This window comes from Cynocephalus volans, chromosome 1 (assembly GCF_027409185.1).
Source record: "Cynocephalus volans isolate mCynVol1 chromosome 1, mCynVol1.pri, whole genome shotgun sequence".
Taxonomy (NCBI): domain Eukaryota; kingdom Metazoa; phylum Chordata; class Mammalia; order Dermoptera; family Cynocephalidae; genus Cynocephalus; species Cynocephalus volans.
The window spans coordinates 187,911,221-187,937,273 of NC_084460.1; the positions used below are offsets into that span (position 1 = coordinate 187,911,221).

The 26,053-nt window shown below is 48.1% G+C and overlaps 1 protein-coding gene across 1 annotated transcript; it reads left to right on the plus strand.

Annotated features, from left to right (window-relative positions):
• Window positions 1–445: 445 nt before the first annotated feature.
• MX2 (MX dynamin like GTPase 2) lies at window positions 446–25,569 on the plus strand. The gene is made up of 13 exons (XM_063083360.1): window positions 446–694; window positions 1,294–1,486; window positions 3,204–3,341; window positions 9,028–9,182; window positions 10,796–10,934; window positions 14,642–14,840; window positions 16,745–16,823; window positions 19,097–19,219; window positions 19,420–19,561; window positions 20,914–21,072; window positions 21,707–21,783; window positions 23,997–24,242; window positions 25,327–25,569. Exons 1-13 carry the CDS (start codon window positions 446–448, stop codon window positions 25,567–25,569), a joined length of 2,142 nt encoding a protein of 713 aa, XP_062939430.1.
• Window positions 25,570–26,053: the final 484 nt, after the last annotated feature.

Genomic DNA, 26,053 nt, shown 5'->3' on the forward strand with positions numbered 1-26,053 from the left:
TGAGACCAGCTCTCAGTGCCTACAGCTTTGTTAATCGTGCTGACATCATCCAAACACAGGCCACAGACACCCCCTGGTCCCAGACTCCCCGGGCCTGGGTGTGAGATGGTGGCTGCAGGCCCAGGTCTGGTTTCCAGCCAGCGCAAGAGACGAGGTACTACTGTCACCTCTCCATGCCTCACGGTTCTCCTGCTTTATCCTGAACCATGAGAGGCTGATGCCATAGAGCACACAGACCACCAGAAGTGACAGAGGACACTGAAGCTCTCCCCTGGCCTCAAACCCTGAGCCCACAGAGCCTCACCTGTGCTCTGTGGCTGCCAAGATTTCCAGGTGATGTGCAAGCCCCTCTCTCATCTTGTGTCTTTGCAGAGCGTGTCAAGAAGACTGCAGGTACCACCGAGCAACAGAGAAAGCACCACCAGCTCTGACCAGGAAATAGCAGATGTCTAAGACGCACAGGTCTTGGGCCCACCAGAGGCAAAATCCATTTCCTTCCCAATGCCACCCAAAACAAGAGATGAATTTCTTCCAGCAACAGCCACCCCCATTTGGTGCAGCACCAAGACAAATGATGTTTCCCCCTAACTGGCAGGTGGGAGAGAAGGGCCCTATTAACCTCACGCAGGACTTCAACTTTCTGACATTGAACCAGCAGCCGCCAGTCAGGAACTTGAGCCAACAGTGGGAAAAGGTAAGTCTAGTGGAGGAATGTTCCAAAAGGGCATATTCTGGCCAGCAGCACAAGTGGCTGGTGGGTAAGCCCACCATGGTAATAGACCTGTCCAGTCTGCCTCAACCCGCACAGCACAGCTGGGTACCCAGCTCCCATGGTCACGTCCAACAAGTCCCAGGGACATGTAGACTGCAGCTGCAATGAGCCTCCGAGACGTGGGTCTGGGGGCTTCTCTTCTATGTACTGGGGTCTTCTTCCTGGGAGCTTTTCCTCCAGCTACCACTGCAGCTGTCACCACAGCCAGCCCACCCCCACTCCCCACCTACCTCAGCTCTGAAACCCAGGGCCCAGCACCCCTCCTCCCTCTGGCTGGGAGCCTCCACCTATAGACTTCCCTCAGCCCCTCTCTGGCAGGCACACCCGCAGCCAGGTCCTCCAGCATCAGCTGAGGACAGGCCTCCCTCCATAGGAGCAGAACAAAGGGACACACCCGAGGCCCACCCTTCCACTTCTTATGCATCCTGTCTGCAACCCGACTTCTGGAGCTGCACGATTCCCAAGGGCAGTGGGAGCCCTGTCAGAGGCTGAGGTGGTGACATCTGCTCTGCCTTCCCCAGGAGCCTGAGAACAACCTGTTCAGCCATTACGAGCAGAGGGTGCGCCCCTGCATCGACCTCATTGACTCCCTGCGGGCCCTGGGCGTGGAGCAGGACCTGGACCTGCCCGCCATCGCTGTCATTGGGGACCAGAGCTCAGGCAAGAGCTCTGTGCTGGAAGCTCTGTCGGGAGTCGCTCTTCCCAGAGGCAGTGGTAAGCGTGGATGGGAGGGCCAGCTTTGCTCTGCAGCGAGCAGCAGCCACCTGCAGGCCACACTCAACTTTGGGGCACCAAGTGGTTGCAGAAACAGGCTGCTAGGGAGGCCCAGGTGGACAGCTCCCATGGGCCTGCACGGCCTGATTCCCATTCCCATTTAAACTGCCATTGCTGCCCGAATGAGCCAAGGCCCGCAGGACCTTGCTAGTTCTTTCTAGTGGTCTTTGTAAGAGCCTAGAAGCCTTTCTTCTTTGATCAGGTTAAATTGGCAAGTTTCAGGTGACACATGATGCCTTTTTAAATAATGTTCTCAGTGCTTTGAAAAGGCATTAGCAAGGATTATGCTGTAAGACAACACAGCAGTGTCCTTTAAAAAAAAACTTTTCAATGTGTGTGTACAGTGCAGAATCTGCTGTACTTTTATAATTTGATAAAACAATTATAAAGGAAAAAAGGAAACAGATGGAATATTCAAAGTGGGCACTTGAAAGGGTTAGTGAAGGGGTTTTTACAGAGGGGCTGGCACGGAGAGGGGCTGGCGGGAGGGCAGCAGGGAGCAGTATTCAGGCCCTGACAGGAGCAGAGGCACAGAGGGAGCCCGTCCTGCCTCCCCCTGGCTCCCTCTCCTGCCAAAGCTGCTCACCATCATATGCAACCAGAACCCAGGGCCGGGATACCGATGCAATCCTTCCAGGGCTTTCCTGGGCACAGAGCAGGGTGGGGCCACTGGAGGGCTGCCCTGACCCTGAACAGGCCCCAGCAGCAACCACAAGGCTAAGGAGGCCCAGCCAGGGGCCCCACCTTGCCACAGGAAGCCTGGTCCTTTACTCCAGAGTGTCCTGTGAGATTCTCATCAGCCCAAGCACCTGACCCAGGAGACATTAAAAATCTGGGATGGTCATTCCTCATCTATGCTCTGAGTTCAGTATTTTGGGGAAAGAGACAATAGGGAAGAGAGTCTGAACACCAGAGGGCAGGTGTGGGACCCTGAGTAAGTCACTGGAGAAGAGGATAACACCTCCCTTTCAGGGCAGGAGTGTGGCCTGGGGCTCCCAGCCCCAAGAAGCTCAGCTCAGCTCCAGCCTTCCCAAGCTCCAGCCACATCTGGAGGCTCCTACCTCAAACTGCACCCTTAGAATTTCCTTTGAGCCCCTCCTTTGGGTGCCCAGCTTCTCCTCCAGGTTCTTGCCGCCTTCTCCCCACATCCTCCAATCCTGAGGTGGGGGAGCATCGGGAGCGGGAAGGTGGCCCCCTGGTGAGTCTCATGCCTCACACTCCCTTTGCCCACCCTTTCCTGAGCTGCCCGCCCAGACAAATGCAAGCCTGGGGCAGACACCGAGGTGTGACTCCAGCCCAGGAACACCAGGAGCCTGGAGATGCACCAGAGCCCCAATATCTCTGGAGTCACTTACAGAGCAATGAGGTGGGACTGTGGCCACAGCCAGAAGGCAGCCACTCAGTGACCACCTGAGCCCAAGACACTCTCTACAACTGCAAACGCTTCCCAAGGACAGCGGCATCCTAAGCCTCGAGCTCCTTTGCACCTGCCCAATCCAGAACCTCCTTCGCTTACTTCCAGCCCCAGAAAGGGCCAGAGAGTTCAGACAAGGCCTTTGGGGACACTGGGGCAGGTCCTGGGAGGTAAGCAAGTGTGAAGGGAACAGCGACACTTCTTTTAAAGGAAACTTAGGATGTTTGGGGAACTGTGTCTCAGGAATTGTGACCAGGTGTCCGCTGGTGCTGAAACTGAAGAAGCATCTGCAGGAGGATGGGTGGAAGGGGAAGATCAGCTACCGCCACACGGAGCTCCTGCTGCAGGACCCCTCCCAGGTTGAGAAGGAGATACACAAAGGTAGGCCTGCGCGGCTCCTGCTCTTCACCATGTCCCTTCCCGTGGTGGCAGCTCTACCCCCAGACATGTGCACTCCCTGCAGGGGCCGTGCCCACTGGTGCCACCTCCGCCATCCCTCCAGATCCTCGTCCAAGTCACCTCTCATCCAGTTGATATCAGAGGAGAGGGTCTGGGAAAGCCCAATAGCCAGCCTCAACCCACCCCATCCTCTAGCAGTTTCTTGACTCCACCAGAGGAAAGAATTCAAGAGCAGAGTCACAGTAGAAAATGAAAGCAGGTTTAATGTAATGATAAGAGACACAGACTTCACAGGGAAAGTGCAGCCCAGCTCCAGAGACAGCAGCAGTTGCACCAAATTTAATATAAAAGTAAGAACTAGGCACTTCACAGACAAAGGGTGGAAGGTTCCAGAGTAAACAGCAGCCTGCTAAAGACAAGTTTAACACAAAGTAAGAAATACACACCTTAGGGGAAGCACGGACAGCCTGCAGAGAGAATGAGTAGCGGCCCAGCCTTCTTCCCAGATTCAACTTTTACAATTTCTCTTTCTAATATATATTCATGCTATCTAATGAATATTCAGTTAAGGGGCTGGTTCCCAGTTATGTTACCTAGTCCTGCACGTGCTCAGTTGGTTCCTTTCAGAGCATGCCCATTGGTCAAATTCCATCACATGCACTGAATACATTTAAAAATATTCAGTGCTCTCCAGCGCCCCCAGTAGAAGGTCATTCAAAGGATAAATTCCACTTTACTGAGCATGCTCAGCCACAAGAGTTGTATAAGTCTGCTCCTGTAGGTCTCAATTTCCCCATGTTGGTGCCAGAAATAGGTGTAATGAGCAGCAATGACTCTCTTCCAGGGGAGGGACTAGAAGAGGGCCTGAAACCAAGGGGGAGGGACTTGAAACTCAGAGGTGTGTTGTGAAACCTGAACCCAGGGAAACCGAGCACATCCTGTCTCACAGTCATTTCCCTGCTAAAGACCCTCGCTGCTTCCCCTAGTGACCCTGCAGACACAGGCCTGACTTCACCCCATCCTCTCTGTCTCCTCCCCAGCTTGGGGCTTCCTGCCTCCATAGGGGAGCATGCTCTCTCTTCCTTCTAGGCTTTTCCATGCTCACCCATGGACTTGCATGCTTTCTCTTCCTCTCTGCCTGCCTAATTCCAACTCATTCTTTGGGTCTCAGTTTCCCTGTTCTTCCTCCTAGAAGCTCCACTCCCCCCAAGCCTGTAGGCAGGACCCCTATCCTCCCCCCAGCCATGCCTCAGCCCTGGGTCCAAGCTGCTTCCCTCTCCTGGTCCTGAGGCAAGGCTCTGAACCTGGCTGGCCACCTTGTGGAAAGCCTACACCCAGACTCCCCCCAAACACAGGCCCCACTTGTCCATCTCTCCTAAAAGCACAGCCAGCAGCTGGCTGTTGAAAAAAAGCTTATCAGTGCTTCTTCTTGGCAATGGCAAAATCATAAAAAGATTCCACTTCTCCTAAAATCCCCAGCCATGCCCCCTCAGAGCACACAGCCCTACCTGCCCCCAACCCTGGAGCCTGCTCATGCACCCCTGTGAGACTTCTCACCCTCCTGCTCTCACTGCCCATCCCTGGGCTCAGCCAGGACCGACAAAAATTAACCCTGAATGTACTGAGAATCTCTGCAGCAACAAACTCAGTTCAAGGGAGAGGCTTTTTGCATTACTGAATAGCAAACTCAGCATCTGAGCAGGAGGCCTTTAGGTGACCTCCTGGGCTTAGCCCAGGACCTCCTGTCTGCCTTAGTCAAATGGCTCTACAGAGGAATCCCTTCCAAAATTGAGAAGTCTCGCCCCAATTTTAGTGTTCACCCCTTGAATACAGAAGCTGCCAGGGACCACAGCTAAGACATCTTTGGAACAGCATCTTGGAGCCCCTCTGCTTCTGGCAGGAGTGAAAGTTGGTGCAACCACTCTGGAGAACAGGCCATCTCCTCCAAAGCTGAAGGTGTGAGCACCCTACAACTCTCCTCACCTCCACTCCAGCATGTGTGCACCAAAGGACAGGCTCTAGCATGTTCATAGCAGCACTACTGCCATAGACCCAAATGTCCACCACCAGTAGATTGGATCAGGACATGAATACATGGGCACAGCATGGAGTAACACACAGCAACACAGTCCTCAGCTCTGAGCAACAATATGGGTGAATCCTACAATGCTGAGCACAGAAGCCAGGGGCAAAGGGGTGCATAATTTATGATGCCATTTATAATCAGATGGAACCCCATGAAATCACTGTTCTTGCACGTCAAAAATGGTCACATATCAGCAATTTTACTTGGCTGAACCAAGTGGAGAGTACACACACAAGCAGAAGTGATGGATCCTGTTAGACATCAGGACAGCAGTCACTCCTGGGGGGTGCGGTCAGTGACTGGCAGGGAGCGCAAGGGGCCATGGGGGGGCTGGTCATGTTCTGTTTCTTGTGGGTGTTGTTGCTGGTATTCAGCCTGTGAAAATCATGGCCCTGCACACTTGTGACAATGGGTACATCCTATCAGTTTGTCACTCTGCCATAAAAAGTTACAGATATCATGGTTTAAATAGTTGTTATGAAATAATACTTAACACAGGAAGGATTTGCAAGGAAGTAACTCTGGTTTCAACTCTCTCTGAAAGATTAGGCAATTGACTGGGGCTGTTGCTTGGGCCGCTTCCCTGTTCCTCCAACCAGGGCCACTCCCGAATGTAGGTGAAATATGCAATTCTCTGCAGATTTCTTTTCTGGTGCTCCAGAAAGACACCACGGCTTTTCTTCTCAACTGAGGCTCAGCATCCCACCTGTAGAGAATCTACTCAGGTCCTCTGGTGCAGGCACTTTGGTAACTGGCAGTGTCAATATCGCCTCTAAAGTCACAATGGCACAACCTTTCCAGGGGCTCTTTAACTAAAGCTTTGGATTCTATCAAAATGAATGGATCCTCTCCCCAGTCCCACAGCCATCACCAGGAAGAACCAGTCACAGATCAATTGCACCGTTCAGTGAGCTTATTGCATTGCAGGTGAAGGCTGGAAGACAACCAGGCAAGGATGCTGGAGAGACAGCAGGCTGGTTGGGATGCTCTTCACCCCTGAGATTCCAGGATTTACACCTTCTGATCTATGGTGGATCCAAAGGCAGATTCTGAGAGGGGAAGGAAGGTGGGAGCTATCGAGCATACTGGAGACCCTTCACTGACAGAGCGGGGTATCTGGGGCGGCCCAAGGAAGCATTATCCTTACGTCTCCATGCTTGCCCTTCAGCTGTTACCAGTGATATCCATATCCTTGTCCTTAGCACGTATATCTACACGTCTGATTTCGCTGTCAATGCCTCTCCCTCTCCTAGACCGTCAGAGATTCTTTTCAAGATTTTAATGGGCCTGCTAGGTCCTGGCTACTCAAAGTGGCTTCTGTGTCAGCAGCAGGGGCATCACCTGGGGGCTGGTCAGAATTGCAGAATCTCAGGGTCTACCCCCACCTGCTCAGCCAGAATCTGGACTTTAACCAGACGCCCCAATGGGGTCATAAAATAGGCACATAAAATCTGAGAAGTCCTGCTTAGAGCAGGACCAACTACATGCTTTCGGGGGCCCTGTGTAAAATAAAAGTGCAGGTCCTCTTCAAAATTATGAAGAATTTCTCAACAGTGAAAGCAAGACTTTAAACCAACTTCAGCCCTTCTGCCCAGGTGGCTTGCCTACAGGGCTGGCCCTGGCTCTGAGTGTGAATGCACAGGATGACTCAATTGGTCTATCTTCTGGTTTTGAACATGAACACCCTCTTGAGAAAACTTGGATTTTTCCAGCCCACGTGCAGGGGTGAGACAGGGGCTATCAGGAAGGGGTGAGGCATCCTTGTTGTGTGTGGTGCCCACTACCCACCGTGGGCATCTGGGCATCACTGTGAGTGAGGGATGCACACCCAAACCCAATATAGAGCGGAAGTGCTCAGACATGATGATGGGAGAGGGGACAGGAGACTTCCTGAGCTCTGCACACATGTCCTCCTTCTGGCCTTGAGATGTGCTCTGCAGAAGGTCTTCTGGACGTCTCCAGAGCTCAGTTCTCCACAGTCGAGTCTGTCCTTTCTCCACCAACTGAGACTTCGATTGTCACTCTGATGGAAACTATCTGTCAATGGCCCTAAAGGCCATTTTTATTGTTGTAGGGATGTTCTTTGCCAGCTTTGCATGCATTCTGAACCACCATCGTTGGTTATATTCTAGGAGAACGTGTATGAGCAGAGCTCATGTCCAGCTGAAAAAAAAATTTTTTTTTTTTTTTTTGCTTTTGAACACTATTACAGATTGTTTTTATCATACCTATCATTAGAGTTCATTGTTTTAAAAACTTTTGGGACAATATAGGGCACACAGAAGAACTCAGAACTTCTCTATCTGCAGAGATTGAAGGTTATCTCTGGTCCTATACTGATGGGACACTTGAGACACGTAATAGAAATCCCTGTGTATTATTTGTGTGTAGTGTGGGGTGTACATTAGGTACGTAATACATTATATCTAATTCTCCAACCATTAGACCCCCTATAAAGGTAGGTAAATCATCCATTTTTTGTATAGAAGCTAGGGGAAGAAATCATTTCCTTCTCTTTCTGCAGTGCAGGTGTAGTTCGTCCCTCATTCCTCCCACCAGACAGCACAACAGGACTACTGTAAAGTATGTCAGGACCAAAAATAACAGCAAACAGTGTTAAATAGTGGCAATACCTATTATTGGTAAAGCACGTTTGTTTATGTGACTTTGTTCAGCTGAGGAGTCCTGCCCCTCGCATTTCCCTGCAGTCCCTCCGGCAGGCCTGGGGCTGCTGGGGGTCGAGGGCAGAAGCTTCTCTCTCAGGGTCTGCTCAGCTCCAGATTGACTCCGGGCCTTTAGGAGCATCTACAATGCCCATAAACACAATGAACAGCTGAATTTAGTGTGTGGTGTTTGTTGAGTGTACATGTTTATGTGTATTAGTGTGTGGTTTATGTGTATATATTTGCATGTGTGTTCATGTGTATGTGTTAGTCTGTGTGTGTACGTTTGTGTGTTTTAGAGAGTTGGATGCAAAGAGCCAGAGGACACACTGCAAAGCTGTCCTGGTACAAGGATTTGTATGTGTGTGTGTGTGTGTGTGTGTGTGTGGATGAATATATAGTTTGTAGTCATAAAAGTAATATATCTGTATTAGGTATCTATTGCTACATAAAAAATTACCATCATCCTTTTATGGCCTGGTCACACTCTGTCACCTGCACCATATCTATTTATTAGAAACAAGTCTCTATGTCCAGGCCATAGTCAAGCCTCCATCTTTCAAAGGGAGGAGTATCGAAGAATTTGTACACAAATTTTAAATCTAACATAGCACCCATTGGAAGATGTTGGGAAGCACGAAGAAAGAGGACAGAAACCATCTGTAATCCCACTGCTAGCATATTGGGATGTTTTCCTCTAGTCTTTTGGAGAGTTTATGTGCCTGTTACCCACACATTAAACAGCCAACACGCTTCCGAGATCATGCTACAGTCTTCTAGGAAATGTTTCTACACACCAGGGACTTTTGAAAGCTCCCATACCTTGGAAATAAGCAGTCACTGACCTTCTAGAACAGCTGCTTCCTCTCAAATAGGTCATTAATTTGAACTCTGGGTTTCTCCCCTCTTGGCTCCATAGCCCAGAACACCATCGCTGGGAATGGTGTTGGAATTAGCCACGAGCTCATTAGTCTGGAGATCTCCTCCCCTGAGGTTCCGGATCTGACCCTCATTGATCTTCCCGGCATCACCAGGGTGGCTGTGGGAAATCAGCCCCAGGACATCGGACAGCAGGTGAGCCTTTCTGGAACTTGGGAACAGGCCACGCTGAAGTTGGGGAGATTTCAGAGGTCTCTGCTGGCAGCCCCAAGGATCCTGGTGCGCCTCTCCGAGCCCTTACCTTCTGTGTGGCTGGGCCTGTCTGGACACTGCCTGTGGAGCTTTACCATGAAGAAAGCAAGAAAACAGGGTGGCTTCAGGAGCAGGGTGGACGCCAGGGTGGGGGCGGGACGGGAGAAGAGGGGACCCTCTTGTCTTAGGACTGGGGTTACTGGTCTGCCCTCTTCCCTTTTATGAGGTCATTGCCAGTGTTAGGAACCCAACCAGAGCAAAATTAAGGGTATGGCAGCCCTGAGATCCTTCTGGGTGGGGTCTCAGCTAGCTCTGCTGTTCTGTGCAAAATCTTGGGCAGTTAAATTCTGCTTTCTTCCTCAACATCCAGGTCGCCATTCCCTGTCTCCCTAGGAGCAGGGTAATTAGCTCACCTCCCTTACGAATTCAGTGACTAACTCAACACTTCTTACCCCGCTAGGAGGGCAGCTGGCTCAGAAATCGGTGGGGTTTCCCAGAGCAGGACATTTGGGTGGAGTCAGAGCAAGCCGCTCCCTCAGGCCACTCCACCCTCTCCTCTTTGATCAGACAATCTGACCAAAAACACTTTAATCTCAAACAGTTTCATCAAAAGCAAGTTGGTTGAGTTGGCAAAATATTGCCGGTGTTTTAAATATTGGAAAGCTGTGTGCACAGTCTAAGATTTCATCTGTGTCTCAGAATTCTTAAGGGTTTCGTTTCTCTGCATTCTTTCACTTCTAATTAATTCCTAGTTCCTCATTCCTGTCATGGACAGTATGGTGTTGGTTGGTTACTACCAGTGAGTTCTGTAACACTATGTACAGCTCAAAGGCACCAAACCTCAACTGGGCGATTAGAAAGGGTTATATCTAATAAAGCTACAGTGTGTGAAAACACTGCCAATGAACAAAAAACTTTTTACAAAAATTAATTAGGAAAACAGATTTCCTACCCCACGTTTCTTCTCTTTATTAAATTCTTGTTTAAATTATTACAAAAGGAACGTGTTTCATTAGGGAAGTGTAGTATTAGGAATAAATATGAGTAGAGATATTACTGACACCAGACACCTGAGGACCTGCCACTAGAGCAACCATGTGGTAGGAGGCACTGTTCATCCCAAGCACCCGCTCTTCAGGAGCTGTGCTGGATTCTGTGTTGGGACACGGAGATGAATAAGCTGTCACTGATGGTCACAAAGGAACTTCTTGGCTTTGGGGGCAGATATGACACATACACAAATCACTCTAATAGAAGGCAGAGTCTCTGAGGCGTCTCAGGTGAGACGGCAGGAGAGGCAGGAAGGGTCGCACCTGGTTGCAGGAAAGAGGGAATTCAGGAAAGAAGAAATGCCAGCAGTGAGCTTTGAAGGATAAGCAGGAAACCCACAAGAGCAGGGCAGGGTGGGGGCTGGTGTGGCAGAGGAAAGGGAGAGGCCAGGCCATAGCCCAGAGGACACGCCCCAGGACCACACTGCTTCTGCACCGCTACACCTGCCCTTCCGACTGAGGTGACTGAGACGTGTGCTCTTTCTCTGTGTGATTCTTTGGCATCAGATCAAGGCTCTCATCAAGAAGTACATCCAGAGGCAGCAGACTATCAACTTGGTTGTGGTCCCCTGCAACGTGGACATCGCCACCACGGAGGCACTGAGCATGGCTCAGGAGGTGGACCCCAATGGAGATAGGACCATAGGTAAGAAGAAGGAACCAACCTTCCAGAGGAAGGGAAGGGAGGGAGAGACTCCTCATATCTCCAGAAGGTTCTGGAATGTAGCTCTATTAGAAATGTCCTGCATCTTGCATTGAATTTAAGTTCCACTTGTTTATCAGGGATGTCTTCTTAATGGCTGGAGTAGGTAATATCATCTGCCCAGTAGACAGAGCTATCTGGATGCTAAAATCTCTATAGAGATTTAGTTCTACTTCTTATTAATAGACAGTTTTCTGGTCCTTTCATTTGCCACAAACTCAGATAACCAAAAGTTCTCAATAAATATCAGCTATTATTATTATGACTTCGGCAAATCCCTGTCATCATAAGGTATCGCTGTAGTCATAAGGTACACAACCAGATCTCAGTGTAGCCCAAAACAATAGTATAACATAAATGCAAATTTTCTATGCTCTAGCTCAAGAATAGAAATAGAGAAAAGTGCAGTAGGTTTAAAAGGAAAATGAATATATGCCCACATTCGTGGCAGCATTAGTCACAACAGCTAAAAGGTGGGAGCCACGCAGGTGTCTGACAGTGGGTGAAGAGATAAACAAGATGTGGCATACACATATCCTGGAATATTATTCAACTTTAAAAAGGAAGGAAATCCTGACACATGCCGCGACATAGATGAACCTCGAGGACATTGTGCTAAGTGAAACAAGTCAGTAACAAAAGGACAGATTCTACGTGATTCCACTTAGAGTAGTCAAATTCATAGAGACAGAAGGTAGAGCGGTGGGTGCCAGGGGCTGCGGGAGGGGAAATGGGGAATTATTGTTAATGGGGACAGAGTTTCCATTTAGAAAGACAAAAAAGCTCTGGAGGTGGATGGTGGTGATGGCTGTACAGCAATGCAAATGTACTCAGTGCCATTCACTATAAACTTAAAACTAGGTAAGATGGTAAATTTTATGTCATGTACATTTTATCACAAATTTAAAAAGTAAGTCATTTTTTAAAAATTCAAGGTAGGTAACTGAAGGCAGAGTGGGAGGATCATATTTTCATTGAGTTATTCCCTTGAAGACATGAGTTCTGTGTATTTTACCACAATTTTTCTGAAAAAAGGAAATTGAATAGGTATGTATATAGTACTTACAAAGAATGAAAAAAATGCAGACATAATGGTGGTTTCTAAAACATCAAGTTTCAGAAAGAACAGTGAGTCAAACGTTGGCAGGCTCTCCTCTAAGCTGGTTCCCTATCCATACATTGCTAGACGCACATTGTCTACTCAGTCAGCTCCAGCGGAGCTCCTGTCCTTGCCACGTGGCAGAGACTGCTCTTGTCAAGGTCACTGCTGATGAATGAGCAGGCACGTCTCTGTGCTCATCTTTCCTTTCTCTGCAGCAGGAACCCTTCCTGAAACCTCCTTCGCTAGCCAGCCGGAGGTCACGTTCTTGGTGTCCTCGTCTGGTTGTCTCTTCAGTTCTCTGACCTCTAATATTGAAATCTTAGTTATAGGTTCTCCCTTCTATCAACACATTCTTCTTAAGTGATCTTATCCGTCCATGGTTTGGAATTCCATCTGTAGCCCAGTGACTCCCGAATCTATATCTGTAACCCTGACCTTTGCTAGACTTGACGTCTGTACCTGGATGTCTAGTGAATGTCTCCAACTTAACACGACCAAAACAGAACCCTTGTTTCTCCAACCCATCATGAGTCTCCTCTGTCGCAAGGCTTCCCCACCTCATATTCAGCACCACATCCTCCTGCCCAGGTCTAAACCAAATCTGAGAGTCACACTTGAGTCCTCCTTCCCTTGTCTTCATGCCTAATTTATCTGAAGTCCTGGTGACTCTACCTGCAAAACTAGTACCAAGTCCATCCACTCCTCCCCATCCCCACCATCACCACGTAGGCTAAGCCACCATCATCTCCTTCACGGACAACTCCAGCTTCCTCCAGCTGGTCTCCTGGTATTCACCTTACCATGACACTGCGCCCTCCACTGGCCTTTAAACATGCTCACACTCACTAATGCTCCCATCTCACATGTATATAAACCCCAGACTTCCTGACCGGGACAGCAAAGCCCTGTGTGACCTGCCCCTGCTTGCCTCTCTGATCATGGTTCCCACCACTCTCCAGCATGGCTCAGTCATCCAAGCTCCCTCTTACCCAAGGGCTAGAGTGTTCCTCCTCCGTCCTCACTGTGCAGGTTCCTTCATCTCATTCATATCTCAGCCCAAATGTCGCTTCCCAGAGCAGCCCTCTCTGTCCACCCAAACTAAAACTGCACCATCCACCCCTGCCCACAGACATTTGCCAGCACCTCCATTTCCTTTAATTCTCTGCATAGCGCTTATCAATATCAGACATTCTTCTCGAGTTCTTGTATATTACTAGGTTAATTTATCTGGCTTCTTCCCATGGGAGGGTGGGGATACTCATGAGGCCAGGGATTTTGCAATTCCATTCGCTGCTACCTCCTCAACACCTGGAGCAGTATGCTTAATGAGGATCTGTTAATTCCATAAGTGCATACAATGAATGCATGAATTAATTAATTTAAAAAGAGAAAAAAAGTTAAAGCATCTGAAAATTGCTGACAGTGCTCTTCTCTGTGGCCCAGTACTAAGCTGGAACATTAAAAGATGCCTCGGAGCCGATGCTATGATGGATGCGTGTATATTTTCTGAACTGAGTCCTCTATTTTAAATGGAGGCAGAGAATGTGTGAGAAACTTCTCTCTTGCAGGCTAGGGTGAATCCTAATGGTGAGCCTCAGTTTTTATTATCTTACTTCCTCATGTCAGAATAAAGTGCAATGACCTAGACAACCGTGAATGATTGCTCGTTCTGGGGAAGGGCCTCCTCTTGACTGCTTTTCCCCCTCTCTTTTACCAATGGAAGGTGCAAAGGTATATTCAGAAAAACCTTGGCTCTGTTGGTAACATGTAAGTCTGTGCTCATACAAATATTTTAATGACTATGAGAACATATTCTTAAATGACAACTTCTGGTAACAGATTAAAACACAAGAGAGAAAGACAACTGCTTAGCTGGGGTGCCAGGAAAGTTTTAGGAAATGGTAGACCAGCCAGCCAGGCTTAACCACAAATTAAAACCAAAGACAGAATACCAGAAGACAACATTCAGGTTCCCAACCTAAACAAACAGAAGATGCAGTAGCGATCTGACACTCAAACAGCACAGACAAAAATAAGCACTTGGAACTCAAAGCCTTCGATCCAATGTGAGCAGGATGGTGTGAGGCGGGACAGTGGGAGAGGAAAGCAAGGAGGAGATGAAGGGAGGTGCCCACAAGAGGGGGCAGAGCCAGTCTGTGCAGAAGACACTAGAGAGGGGACAGACGCAGGCCTCCCTGCAGCAGGAAGCAAGGTGTTCTTGAAAACAGGGTGGGCGAGAGAGTCTGTTCTCATGTTGCTTGCCAGCCTGGTCCCTGGCGCCCAGCAGGCACCCAAGACACAGCTGTCAAATCAATTATACAAGGCAATGAATAAATTGAGAGGGTGAGTGGCTGAGCCAATAGAAGCACAAGTAAGAGGGTAACAAGGGAATGCAGATGAAATGAATGAATGGCAGTCAGCCACTGTGGGATCAAGGCTACAGAGACCCTGTGGTCCTGTCCAAAAAAGGAGCCCACAGCCTAGCATTCTTCAAACACATCTGAGGGGAGAATTGACCTTTCCACTGCCCTTCCTAACCATCTCGCAGGGATCCTGACCAAACCAGATCTAGTGGACAAGGGCACTGAGAAAGGAGTCATGAATGTGGCCCGTAACCTCACATACCGTCTCAAGAAGGGCTACATGATAGTGAAGTGCCGGGGCCAGCAGGAGATCACCAACAAGCTGAGCTTGGCAGAGGCGACCAAGAAAGAAATGGCATTCTTCCAAACACATCCGTACTTCAGGTGAGACTATCAGACTCCAGGGAACCCATCCCCTCCCACCAGAATTGGCCAAGATGACACCAAATCATATGTAGAAATTATACTACGTAGCATTACCTATCCTCGCCTTTATTTTAGTGTTAAATTTATTGGCTTATTTAAAGAAATTTAAACAAATTATTGTTCCTTGGATTCTAATAATGTTGCTGATTAAAAATTAAAATGTGATGTTGCATGAAGCACCTTAGTTGCCCAAAATGTTTTCCCTTGCTTTCTCATTTAGGTCCTACAAAATCTTAAGAGATACATAAGGCAGGTGAGGTTCTTCTCATTTTTATAGATAAAGATAATGAGGACAGATTGTTAGTGAATGAAAACAGGACTTGAAACAGATCTCCTAACTTCCAGAAACTGTGACTATGATGGCCCTCATTAAAATCTGCTTTATGGAACTCTCCACCTTTTTAGAGCCTGCAACTTAACTGGTTTTATTAAATATAAATTACCCTGCAAAGACTCTGCAGTTTGCAGGACATTGGGATTTTCCCCATTGAATTGGACACTTTTTTCCTTCATTTTATTCAGGAACTTGCTATTCCTGAACAATTTGGGAACATAATAATAAGACAGAAGTCACTCCAGCTTTAAGGAGAGATACACATACTGGGAAAATGGTGAATTTGAGCAGACCAGGTTGCTACTTGCTAACTATGTGTTCTTGGGAAAAGGGTCACCTTCTCTGAGTTTTCACTTTCTCTTCTGCTCAAGGAGACCCTCCTACTGCTTCACGGGATTGTGGTTAGGGTTAAATAATATGACATACACAGAGGTCCGGGGACACCAACTGCCAGCACTCAATAAATACCACCCCAGTTCCTTCTTTCTCTCTCTGCTCCTGCTCAAAACAGGGGAAACAATAGCATTGGGGGTCATGAAGAGATGAAAATGCTCCTCACTGAGCAGGGAGATTATTCCATAATAATCTGAGCAAGTGGCAAAATCTGTTAGAAAGTTTGTTAACATCCAGCTGGCTATGCGCTGCCCTGAGGTCTGGGATGCAGCCCAAGAAATTGTGTTTCTAACAAGTTCCCAATTGAGGCCGATGTTGCCAGTGAAGGCAGGCACCACATTGAAACCAGGCTCAAGATCTTTGGGAGACTTAAGTCTTGCATGAGAAAGCATGAGGAAGTGTCTTGCTGAATACTAGAATTTAAATCCTTGAGAATCCACTTGCTGGGAGTCAGCCCTGCAGTGAGAGGTGCAGGGCACAGTCCTGGGAAAGTGACCCCATGGGCTCCTCCCTTCCTGAATTCATGGTAACAGCAAATACCTGCTGCCCAACTGCCCAGTTCCAGGCTACTTCACCTCTCTGTGCCTTGGCCTTTCTCTCTCTAAAACAGGTTGTTCAATGATTAAATACATTAACATTTGCAAAGTCTTTAGAATGGTGCCTGGCACTTAGTAAGCACCATATAAAGTTTTGATACAAGAAATAAAATACCAATCTGGGCAGGTCACATAACCCCTGAGGTTGGGTTCATCTTTTTTTCCCTTACAGAAGGAACCAGGGTGGTATTTACCGATTGCTGGCTGTTTGCCTCAGGACCTCTGTGTATGTGATATTATTTACCCCTAACCACCATCCTGTGAAGCAGTAGGAGAGCCTCCTTGAGCAGAGGAGATAGTGAAAACTCATGAGCTGTTGGGATCGTAAAAAGAGAAAATGAATGGAAACTCCCTAGACAGGTTCACACAGGAATGGGCTGGATCCATAAGTAGCTGATGTCTTCCTCACGCTCCCCCCCTCCCCCGACTGTCCTATGGTTGTCCTGGGAGCTGAGCCCACTGGCCCACTCACAAAGCCCAGTGCTGGAAAAATAGCCACAAGTCCTTCCTGAATTCATGAGCTCTCTGTCTCGTTCCAGAGTCCTCCTGGAGGAAGGGAAGGCAACAGTGCCCTGCGTGGCAGAGAAACTCACCGCCGAGCTCATCGCACACATCAATGTGAGCCAGCAGGCTGGGCAGCAGCCCGCCCACATCCCTCTCTCAGTCCTGGGGTGGCTAAGATGCCCCGTGCCACATGGCTCATGGGCACAGGCTCACAGGAGCGCTTCCTAAATGGGAAGCAACAACAACCCTACGCTGAAACAAAGAGTTGAAGCAGTCATTTTGGGAAAATCAAAAAGGGAAGCAAGAAAATGATGATACCAGCTTAGTTGTGCAAAAAGGAATGACCCCTGAGTTGGCACATTTTTCTTTTTCAACAGATTGTTAACACTTCAGAGTAGAAAAAACACTTTCCCAGCTTCAAACTTGCAAGAAATAATTCATCTGTAAGAATTAAATTCATTTTTACTGATTCTCAAAAATAGGCAACTACAGACAAGGTTATCAGAATATCATTGACCATAGGAAAACTGCAGCTTGGTGCTTATTGAGACACAGAATATTTTTCTGCTTGCATGAGCCTTTGCAAATGCAGTTGTGCAGCAGGGAAGATGTAAGTTTACTCTGAGAACAGAGCTGATTCCAGGTCCTGGGTCTTGGTCCCTGCTAAATTGTGTGTCAGACAAAAGCGATGAATCCTTTGAGCCAGAAGCACATATTCAAAGAATATTTATTTGGAAGGAATCAGTGGTTCTCAAACTTTAGTGCACACGAGAATCACCCCGAAATTTGTTAAAACTCAGATTCCTGGGCCTTAGCCCAAGAGTTTCTGATTCAGTAAGTCTAGGATACGGCCCATCAATTTGCATTATTAAGTTCCCAGGTGATCAGGAACAGACTGAGGAGCACTGATTCTAGTGGAATCCCCTACATTTGCAGAAGAGGGCTCCGAAAAATATATCCCTGAGAAAAACATCTGTTTTGCAAGACATATGTTGCATGTTGATAACTTCTTTGATAACTCTTTTCTCGACACTTAAATATTTTAATTTAAAATTTGTAATATTTTAAATTAGTTTTTAAAATTTAAATCAAGACTCAATTATGATAATGATAATTTGAAATATCAAGAAAGATTTAATATATTTCTGCCTACAGGTACAAACTAACCAAAAAAAAAAAAAAAAAGCCTGTGAGACCTTATTAACTTCTTGGTGTGACCCATTTTATCTAGCCTTGGTGTGCTAATCCACAAACCACCTCCAAGTCCCAGCCAACTCTTCCACCTGGCTGGCTGCAGGTCCTCATCCACCAAAGTGGGAGTGGGGCCACTGTTCCCCAGGCATCTTTACTTGCTATGTTTACCAGCAGGGGCTGCGGAGCTGGTGAGCGGGGTGAGAATCAATGCTGCCACTTTTCAGCTCAGTGACTATGACAAGCGATTAGGTTCTCTGAGCTACAGTTTCCTCTCTTGCAAAAAAGAGGCAGAGTGCTGCAGCGTGGGGATTCAATGAGATGTGGAGTGTATCACGAACATCCAAGACACACCAGTAAATGACCAGTTTATACCACTCAAAATGACCACCAAAAGAGCATCTTACTTAAGAATTAAGAAATGTTACATTATATTCAAGTGTACTTGTTCTCTAAATACAAGGCACCAAGCTAAATCAAACAGCAACAGCAAAACAAAAACAAAAACAGGCCACCACCTGATTCCTCACCACTGTGATTGCATCGGAGAACTGCCAAGTGCCAAACCAGGCCATTCAAGCTGCAGTTCACACCTGGCGTGCAAAGCCTTCTTTGGGCTCCTTAACACGTTTCCATCTGTATTAGTCCATTTCTGTTGCTTATAATAGAATGCCTGAAACTGGGAAATTTATAAAGAAATGAAATTTATTTCTTACAGTTCAGAGGCTAGGAAGTCCATGGTCCAGGGAGCACATCTGGTGAGGGTCTTCTTCTTAGCGGGGTGCATGGTGACCTGGGTATCATGTGGTGGGAATGGGCTGAGCCAGAGAGCTAAACTTCTCACTCGCTCTCCTTATGAAGGCATCAGAAACATTCCCATGACTCCATGAATGGACCAATCCATTCACAAGGACACAGTCCCACAGTCTAATCACCTCTTAAAGGCCATACCTTTCAAATACCATAATTGGATTTCTCTCCCTCTTAACACTGTTACAATGGGGGTCAAGCTTCAATGAGTTTTCGGGGGGACATTCAATCCACAGCACCATCTTAACGAGATTCCAACAAGAAATAGAAATTCCAGATCTTCTTGAATGCTTTAAAATGGGATTCTACCACTACATCTGAGAAATCTGTCAGATAATTTCATTAAGCTGCAGAGTTTCACTGTTTGCAATTATCAAAAATTGCAGAAATCACTCCCGTTGTTAGAAAATCAAATAAGGGAGAACCACCAGAGGGCGACAGAGGAACTGCGTCAATGTGGAGCTGACATCCCCAGCCAGGACTCTGATAAAATGTTCTTTCTGATTGAGGTGAGAGTTCTGGGCCATCAGACCCCCTGGCTGGCCGCGGTGCCAGGACCCGCACCTGCCCTTCCTTTGTCTCACCCGTAGGAAGAGGGGGTTAGGTGGGTGCTCCGCTTACAGCCCCATCCCCAACACCACACACCTGCCCCAGGTCCGGCTCTTTATTATGCTTACAGCACACACTAATGACTTTATCTCCTTTTCAGAAAGTTAAAATGTTTAATCAGGACATTGAAAAGTTAATAGAAGGAGAAGAAGTTGTAAAGGAGACAGAGACCCGCTTATATAACAAAATCAGAGAGGAATTTAAAAACTGGGTACTCGTACTTATAGCCAATACCGAAAAAGGTAAGCTCTGGTCAGGGCTCTCCCTAAAAGCAGTGTCATGTTTACCAAGGCTAGAAGCTACTTCTGGAGCATAAAAAGTGGACAAAGAGCTGAGTGTGCTCATGCAAGAGGCCAGGGCCCCTTAGGAATCAGTCGCCATTTCCCGGCCGTCAAGACCTTCCATGCCGAGCGCTGCCCTTGCCAACTCAACCAAAGGCAATGCCACAGCCTCTGACTTCTTGCTTCTATGTTCTGAGGCTAAATGTCATTTGATGCCCATCTGAGAAATGTGCAGAGCAGCCTGCGGTGGTACAAGGCAGGCAATCCTGTGTGCCTGTGGGGCAGCCCCCACCAAAGGCAGGTCCAGGTGACCCCTGGAGACCCAGGTGAAAGCTCTCCAGTGTGGCTGTGTCGGGAGCACACAAGCCGGCAGTGGGGGTAACAGGTGGCGCCCGGGCACAGAGCCTTCATTAGTAGTAGCTGAACATCAGCGTTTGAGTTTGGCCTGGTAGAAAAGGTAACCTGGCATATTCTTCTTGGTGGTGTTCAGACAGAACACAGCACGGCTGCCATGTCTTGTCTTGTCAGCTACAAGACGTTCGAGTCGGGAGTTCCATGATGTTGTTCCATTCAACATCTCCCCCTGTGGACAGTCTAGAGTAAAATGATCTGGTTTTAGCAATAAGCAAAGAAAAGGCTAGAAGAAGTGGTGGTTTAACTTCCAAAAAGTGCTCAGGTTGACTAAACAATTCCACTTACCCCATTTCCTCCCTTCTCTTTGCCCCTAACCCAAGACGAGAGAGGTTAATGGTTTGACAAGAGCCTCTGTGCTTGGCCTAGCAGAGTTGCAACTTCCACGTGCTCCAGCCCAGACGCCAGCAGGACATGTGCATGTGTGCATGTGTGTGCGTGTGTATGGTGATGGTTGTATCTTTGTTTGTTTGGCACTTGATAAAAACATTGCTGTTTACTCCTGTGGTAGGATTCCTCCAGCTGTGGTCTGTGGATGGTACAGGAATTTTTAAGTCTTGAGGGTCTGTAAGTGGTACAGGAATTTTTAAGTTTCTATTTTCATTTAACTAATCAGATTTTTTTTTTCTTTTTACTGAAAATAAACATTGAACTTCCCTCTAGGAGTGATGATTCCCAATTGAATCACATTTTCATAAAATAAGATTTTTGTTTCTGAAAAGTCAATATTTCTCAAACCGCCATTATCAGACTATGAATATGTTTTCATTATGAACAAAACTCCATTTTGAAACACTACTTTAGGTTATGGTGGGGAATAAGACTTTCAAAAAACTGTTCCTACCTTTAAAATGTCTGTGGGATTATTAGAATTCACTGTGGTGGTTTGCTTAATGTTGCAGTTAAAAAAATTATTCATGAAGAAGTCTCGAAATATGAAAAGCAGTATCGTGGCAAAGAGCTCCATGGGTTTGTCAGCTACAAGACGTTCGAGGCCATAGTGCAGCAGTACATCCAGCAGCTGGTAGAGCCTGCGCTGAACATGCTCCAGAAAGCTGTTGGTGAGGACCTCTGTGTGTGCCCCTTGAATGGTCCCCAGCCCTTTCCAAGGATCCCAGTGCCTGGGAGGAAGAGATGAGAATGGAATTACCAAACACAGCCTGAGATCTTCTTTCTGGTGTGGTCCGTGGGCCTGGCCTGGGAGCTGGTCAGAACCACAGATTCTGACCTCCCAAATGAGAACTTGTACCAATGTCTCCAGGTGACTTGAAAGCACGTTAGTTTTGAGAAGACTGCCCTCTAGTGCTATAGGAACCTTCCATCCCTGTCCTTCACATGCATGAAGGGGTAGGGTGGAGCAATGGTTTCTCCTGTCTTTGGAGGAAGCAGAAGAGTGCACACGAGCTTGGTCTACATCACACACAGCCCTCGGTACAGCCATGGAGGGAACAGTCAGGTGTTGACCATGGAGCGAGCACGCACCCATGAGAGGACGGGAAATTGACAGGCGCTGCTGGGGTGGGTGGTGGCTGGGTTTCTTTCTCCTCAGGATTAGGTACCACCCTCTCCTTCTCTCTTGGTCTCTGGGTCTGGGGAGCTCGGCCCTGGAATGGGGTCAATGTGTCCTGACCTGTGTCTTTAACCCATTTTATTCCTACTTGCATTTTACTGATGTTTTATTCTTTCTTTGGTCAGAAATTGTCCATCAAGCTTTCACTGACATGGCCAAAAAACATTTTACCGAATTTTCCAACCTGATTCAAACAGCCCAGGTAAGCACCCAGAGTTCATGTGCCAGTCACCTGACCCCTGAAAGAAGTTGGGTATCTGCTGTCATTTGGAACTATGAGGTCAGGATTGAAAAGGTGGGTTGCTGGTCTGGCGACACCAGGAACTTCAGCCCTCTTTACTTCTGCTGGGGAGTTTTCTTCAGCCCCCAGGAGAAGTGAAACCAGGCACATGACCTCACTGTCTGTTCTGCGTGACCTTACGCAGTGTGGCTGGAATGTGAGCTTGGCAGAGATAACCTGAATCTATGAGTATACCTAGTGCCTGGTTGGTAGTTTGAGTCTTTTTCAAGCGTAAAGGACAGCTTTGTCGAGTAGTCCTACTGCAAAAGCTCTGTGGGTTTCCACTTAGCAACTCTGCCCCAAACCATCTCTCAGTAAAGGGAAGAGAGAAGATGCTCCTGCTCCCACCTGGGCTCTAGATAAAATCCTGCTCTGCCAGGCCTGGGCTGCTGGGTTAAAATCTCATTCCGCAATTCAGGAGAGCAAGAAAAATCATTTCTGTCATTTTTCCATAATGTAACTTAATGTCTCCTTTCACAATCCTTTGCCAGTTGGTGAAAATTAAATCTCAGGTCCGAATCTTGCTAACTTTCTCCAGGGCTGTGTCTGAGTCCCGGATATCTCATCATGGGGTGGGTGATGTGCCTAGTCTTCAATCCCCATTTCTCCAGGCTGGTGGCTTCCAAGGTGTTCACTGTCTTTCCCAGGCCCTAGTCATTGGTCACCTGGGTCCCCTGGGTCCCCCGTGCTCCTGACTACAGGCCTGGCTCCTCTGAGCCCTTGCCCACCCAACCAGGGCACAGGAAACCCTCTACTGCAGGCCCCGGTCATTCTGGGGCCACAGAAACTCAGGTGGGGACCTCACCCCTTTTGTGCTGCCCTTAGATAGACACAGCCTCACTACGGGCCCCTGGACCACACCAGGGCCTGTGGGGCTCTCCAAGGCCATGGTCCACACACTCCCCTCATGTGCCACATCAGAGCCTCGAGTTGGTGACCTCCCATGTCACTCCTCTTAAGATATGGAGGCACAGGCCATATCTGCTCTCAGGCCCCAAACCTGTGAGAGGGTCTATTATCTACTATTGCCGCATACATTCCAAAAAAGAAGAAAAACCAGAACCCATGACCTGTTCCACCTCTGCCTTCCACTTACAAAAGTCTGTTTAAACTCAAAGACCAGGAAGTGACTGTCTTAGTTCGGGCTGCTATGACAAAGTAGCATAGACCAGGTGGCTTATCAACAACAGAAATTGCTCTCTCACAGTTCTGGAGGCTGCTGGGCTTCTGACATCAGGGTGTCAGCACGGTAAGGGTCTGAGGAGGGCCTCTCCCGGGCTGCAGACAGCCACCACCTTCTTGTGTACCCTCACATGGTGGGAAAGGGTGAGAGGGCTCTCTGGGGTCCCTTCCATGAGGGCACTAATCCCATTCATGAAGCCTCCACCCCTGTGACCTAGTCATCTCCCAAAGGCCCCACCTCCTAATACCGTCACTGTGGAGGTGAGGGTTTCAACATAGGAATTTGGGGGACATGAACATTCAGTCCATTGTGGTGACTTTGCTCTGTTATAGTGACCCTTTCTTTTCCAGCATTCCTTTAACTGCGCAGGTTAAAGGAAATCTGGATTACTGGGAAATACATATAGCAGCTGTCATCCCACCGTGTTCATTAGCACTGGAGTCATTCCTGAAGGCTCAGATCCAAGCAGAGTAGAGCCCCAAGAGTGACTGATGCCCTCGAAAGTAGACTACCCCAACTGAGGGTGCAGAATGCTGGTGGTGAGGGAGGGAAGTGGGGACGGTGACATGCGACAGCAGAAGCAGGTGGCCAAGGGAGCGGAAAGTGTCAAGGGGCCTTCTGAACATCACCACTTAAAGCCTCAGGCCTTTATGACCAGGGTTTGTTTCTAATTCTGGGCTGAACATAATAGCCCTTCCTGGGCCGGCCTGTGGCTCACTCAGGAGAATGTGGTGCTGATAACACCAAGGCCATGGGTTCGGATCCCATATATGGATGGCCGGTTAGCTCAGCAAGTGAGCGTGGTACTGACAACACCAAACCAAGGGTTAAGATCCCCTCACTGGTCATCTTTAAAAAACAAACAAACAAACAAACATAATAGCCCTTTCTAACATGTGTAAGCAACAGTAGAAAAAAATAAGTCACGTGTCTGTCTTTCTTCTCTAACCAGAACAAGATTGAAGACATAAAAATGAGACAGGCAGAAAAGGCAGAGAGGATGATCCAACTTCAGTTCCAAATGGAGCAGCTGGTTTATTGTCAAGATCAGATTTACAGCGCTGTCCTGAAGGAGGTCCGAGAAGAGCTGTTCAACCCATTGGGAAAGCCCCCACAGCTGAATTCCTCTGTTTTAAATGATTCCTCTTCAGTTTCCTCCATTACTGAGATAGGTGTCCACCTGAATGCCTATTTCTCGGTGAGTTCCCATGTGCGCCGATTGGAGCTGTCTGGATTTGCTGAGTGGTGGGGGTGTTCTGATGGAGGGGGGTGTTCTGATGGAGGGGGGTGTTCTGATGGGGGAGGTGTTCTGATGCGGGATGATCTGATGGGGGAGATGTTCTGACGGGGGAGGTGTTCTGGTGGGGGAGGTTATGATGGGGGAGGTGTTCTGATGGGGGAGGTGTTCTGGTGGGAGGTGTTCTGACAGGGGAGGTGTTCTGATGGAGGGGGGTGTTCTGATGGAGGGGGGTGTTCTGATGGGGGCGGGTGTTCTGATGGGGGAGGTGTTCTGATGCGGGATGATCTGATGGGGGAGGTGTTCTGACAGGGGAGGTGTTCTGGTGGGGGAGGTTATGATGGGGGAGGTGTTCTGATGGAGGGGGGCAGAACTGAGGAAGAAGGGAGAGAATCCTCGCTACGTATTGTGCCCTTTTGTGCTGTGATAAATCACTCATATATTATTTATACTTTTTCAGGAACCCTGTGAAGGTACTTTAATTTGCCCAAAATCAGTTTTTTAAGTGGCAGAGCATGTACTCAAAATTAATTTCTACTCTCACATTCTTTGTATTTTATATGCAATATGTGAATTACAAAATTACTATTATCAGAATACAGCAAGAACAACAGACACTAACTGGAGTGTGTTACCCAGTGGTGAGGGTACGGCTGTCAGGCATACTAGCAGTGCCTGAGAAGACAAGAGACGAGGCAAGCATTGGCAGTGGGTCCCAATAAACTCCCAGAAGGGAGCCGGGGGAGTCATGGGGCCAGCAGGTCTCTCCAGGGGACTGGAGGAAGGAGCTTCTGCCAGGCTGCCCAGAAAGTGGCCTAGGCTACCAGGAGGGTTCCTAGTTCCAGAAGAAATGTCTGGAAGTAAAAAGGGTATAGCCCCGATAGAACCCTCCTGTTGTTTAACACTGAGCACTCACTGCTGTGGAGGTGGACCACCAGGACTTAGCGAGGCAACCATGCATGTATCCAAGAGCCCCAGCTTCTCTCTACGGCCACAGGCCTTGGCTGAGACCCCTCCAGCTAAACCCTCTTGCTCCCTCTTCCAGGAAACCAGCAAACGTCTCGCCAACCAGATCCCATTCATAATTCAGTTTTTCATACTCCGAGAGAATGGTGACTGGCTGCAGAAAGCTATGATGCAGATACTACAGGAAAAAGACCACTATTCCTGGTTGCTGCAAGAACAGAGCGAAACCGCCACCAAGAGAAGATTCCTTAAGGAGAGAATTTACCGGCTCACACAGGCACGGCAGGCCCTCTGCAAATTCTCCATGGAGCAGCTCCGTTGAAGCGCACCAGTGCTTTGGGTTGTTTCCTTACACGCATTCATTCATTGTAAGGGGAGTTGGTGCAGGACGTTGCTTGGGGTTTGGAGCCAGACTCTTTTGTTGCTGTCCGCGTCCATCTTTGCGGTGCCGCACTAAGCACCACAGCTTCCATCTGACTCCATGCAGGCTCAGCCGTCACCTCCACCTCCATGAAGAGGTGACGACTGTCCAGTCCTTGGGCCCAGTAGCACAGTTACAGTGATCTTAAATACTGTTAGCATTCTTCGTTAATTTGTATTTGCAGTTTCTTCCCTTTAGATTATGCTCCCTGGAGGAGCATCTGTATCATATTCTTTTGTACTTCCAGAATCTTGCATGACACCTGGCATAGAGTGACCGCTTAATGAATGATGTCTCACTGAACAATGAGTGCTGTGGAGGGATGGACATCACCGGAAGCCATCACTTAAGCCCAGACCTCTGTTGTTTAGTGTCCCTTAGCTGG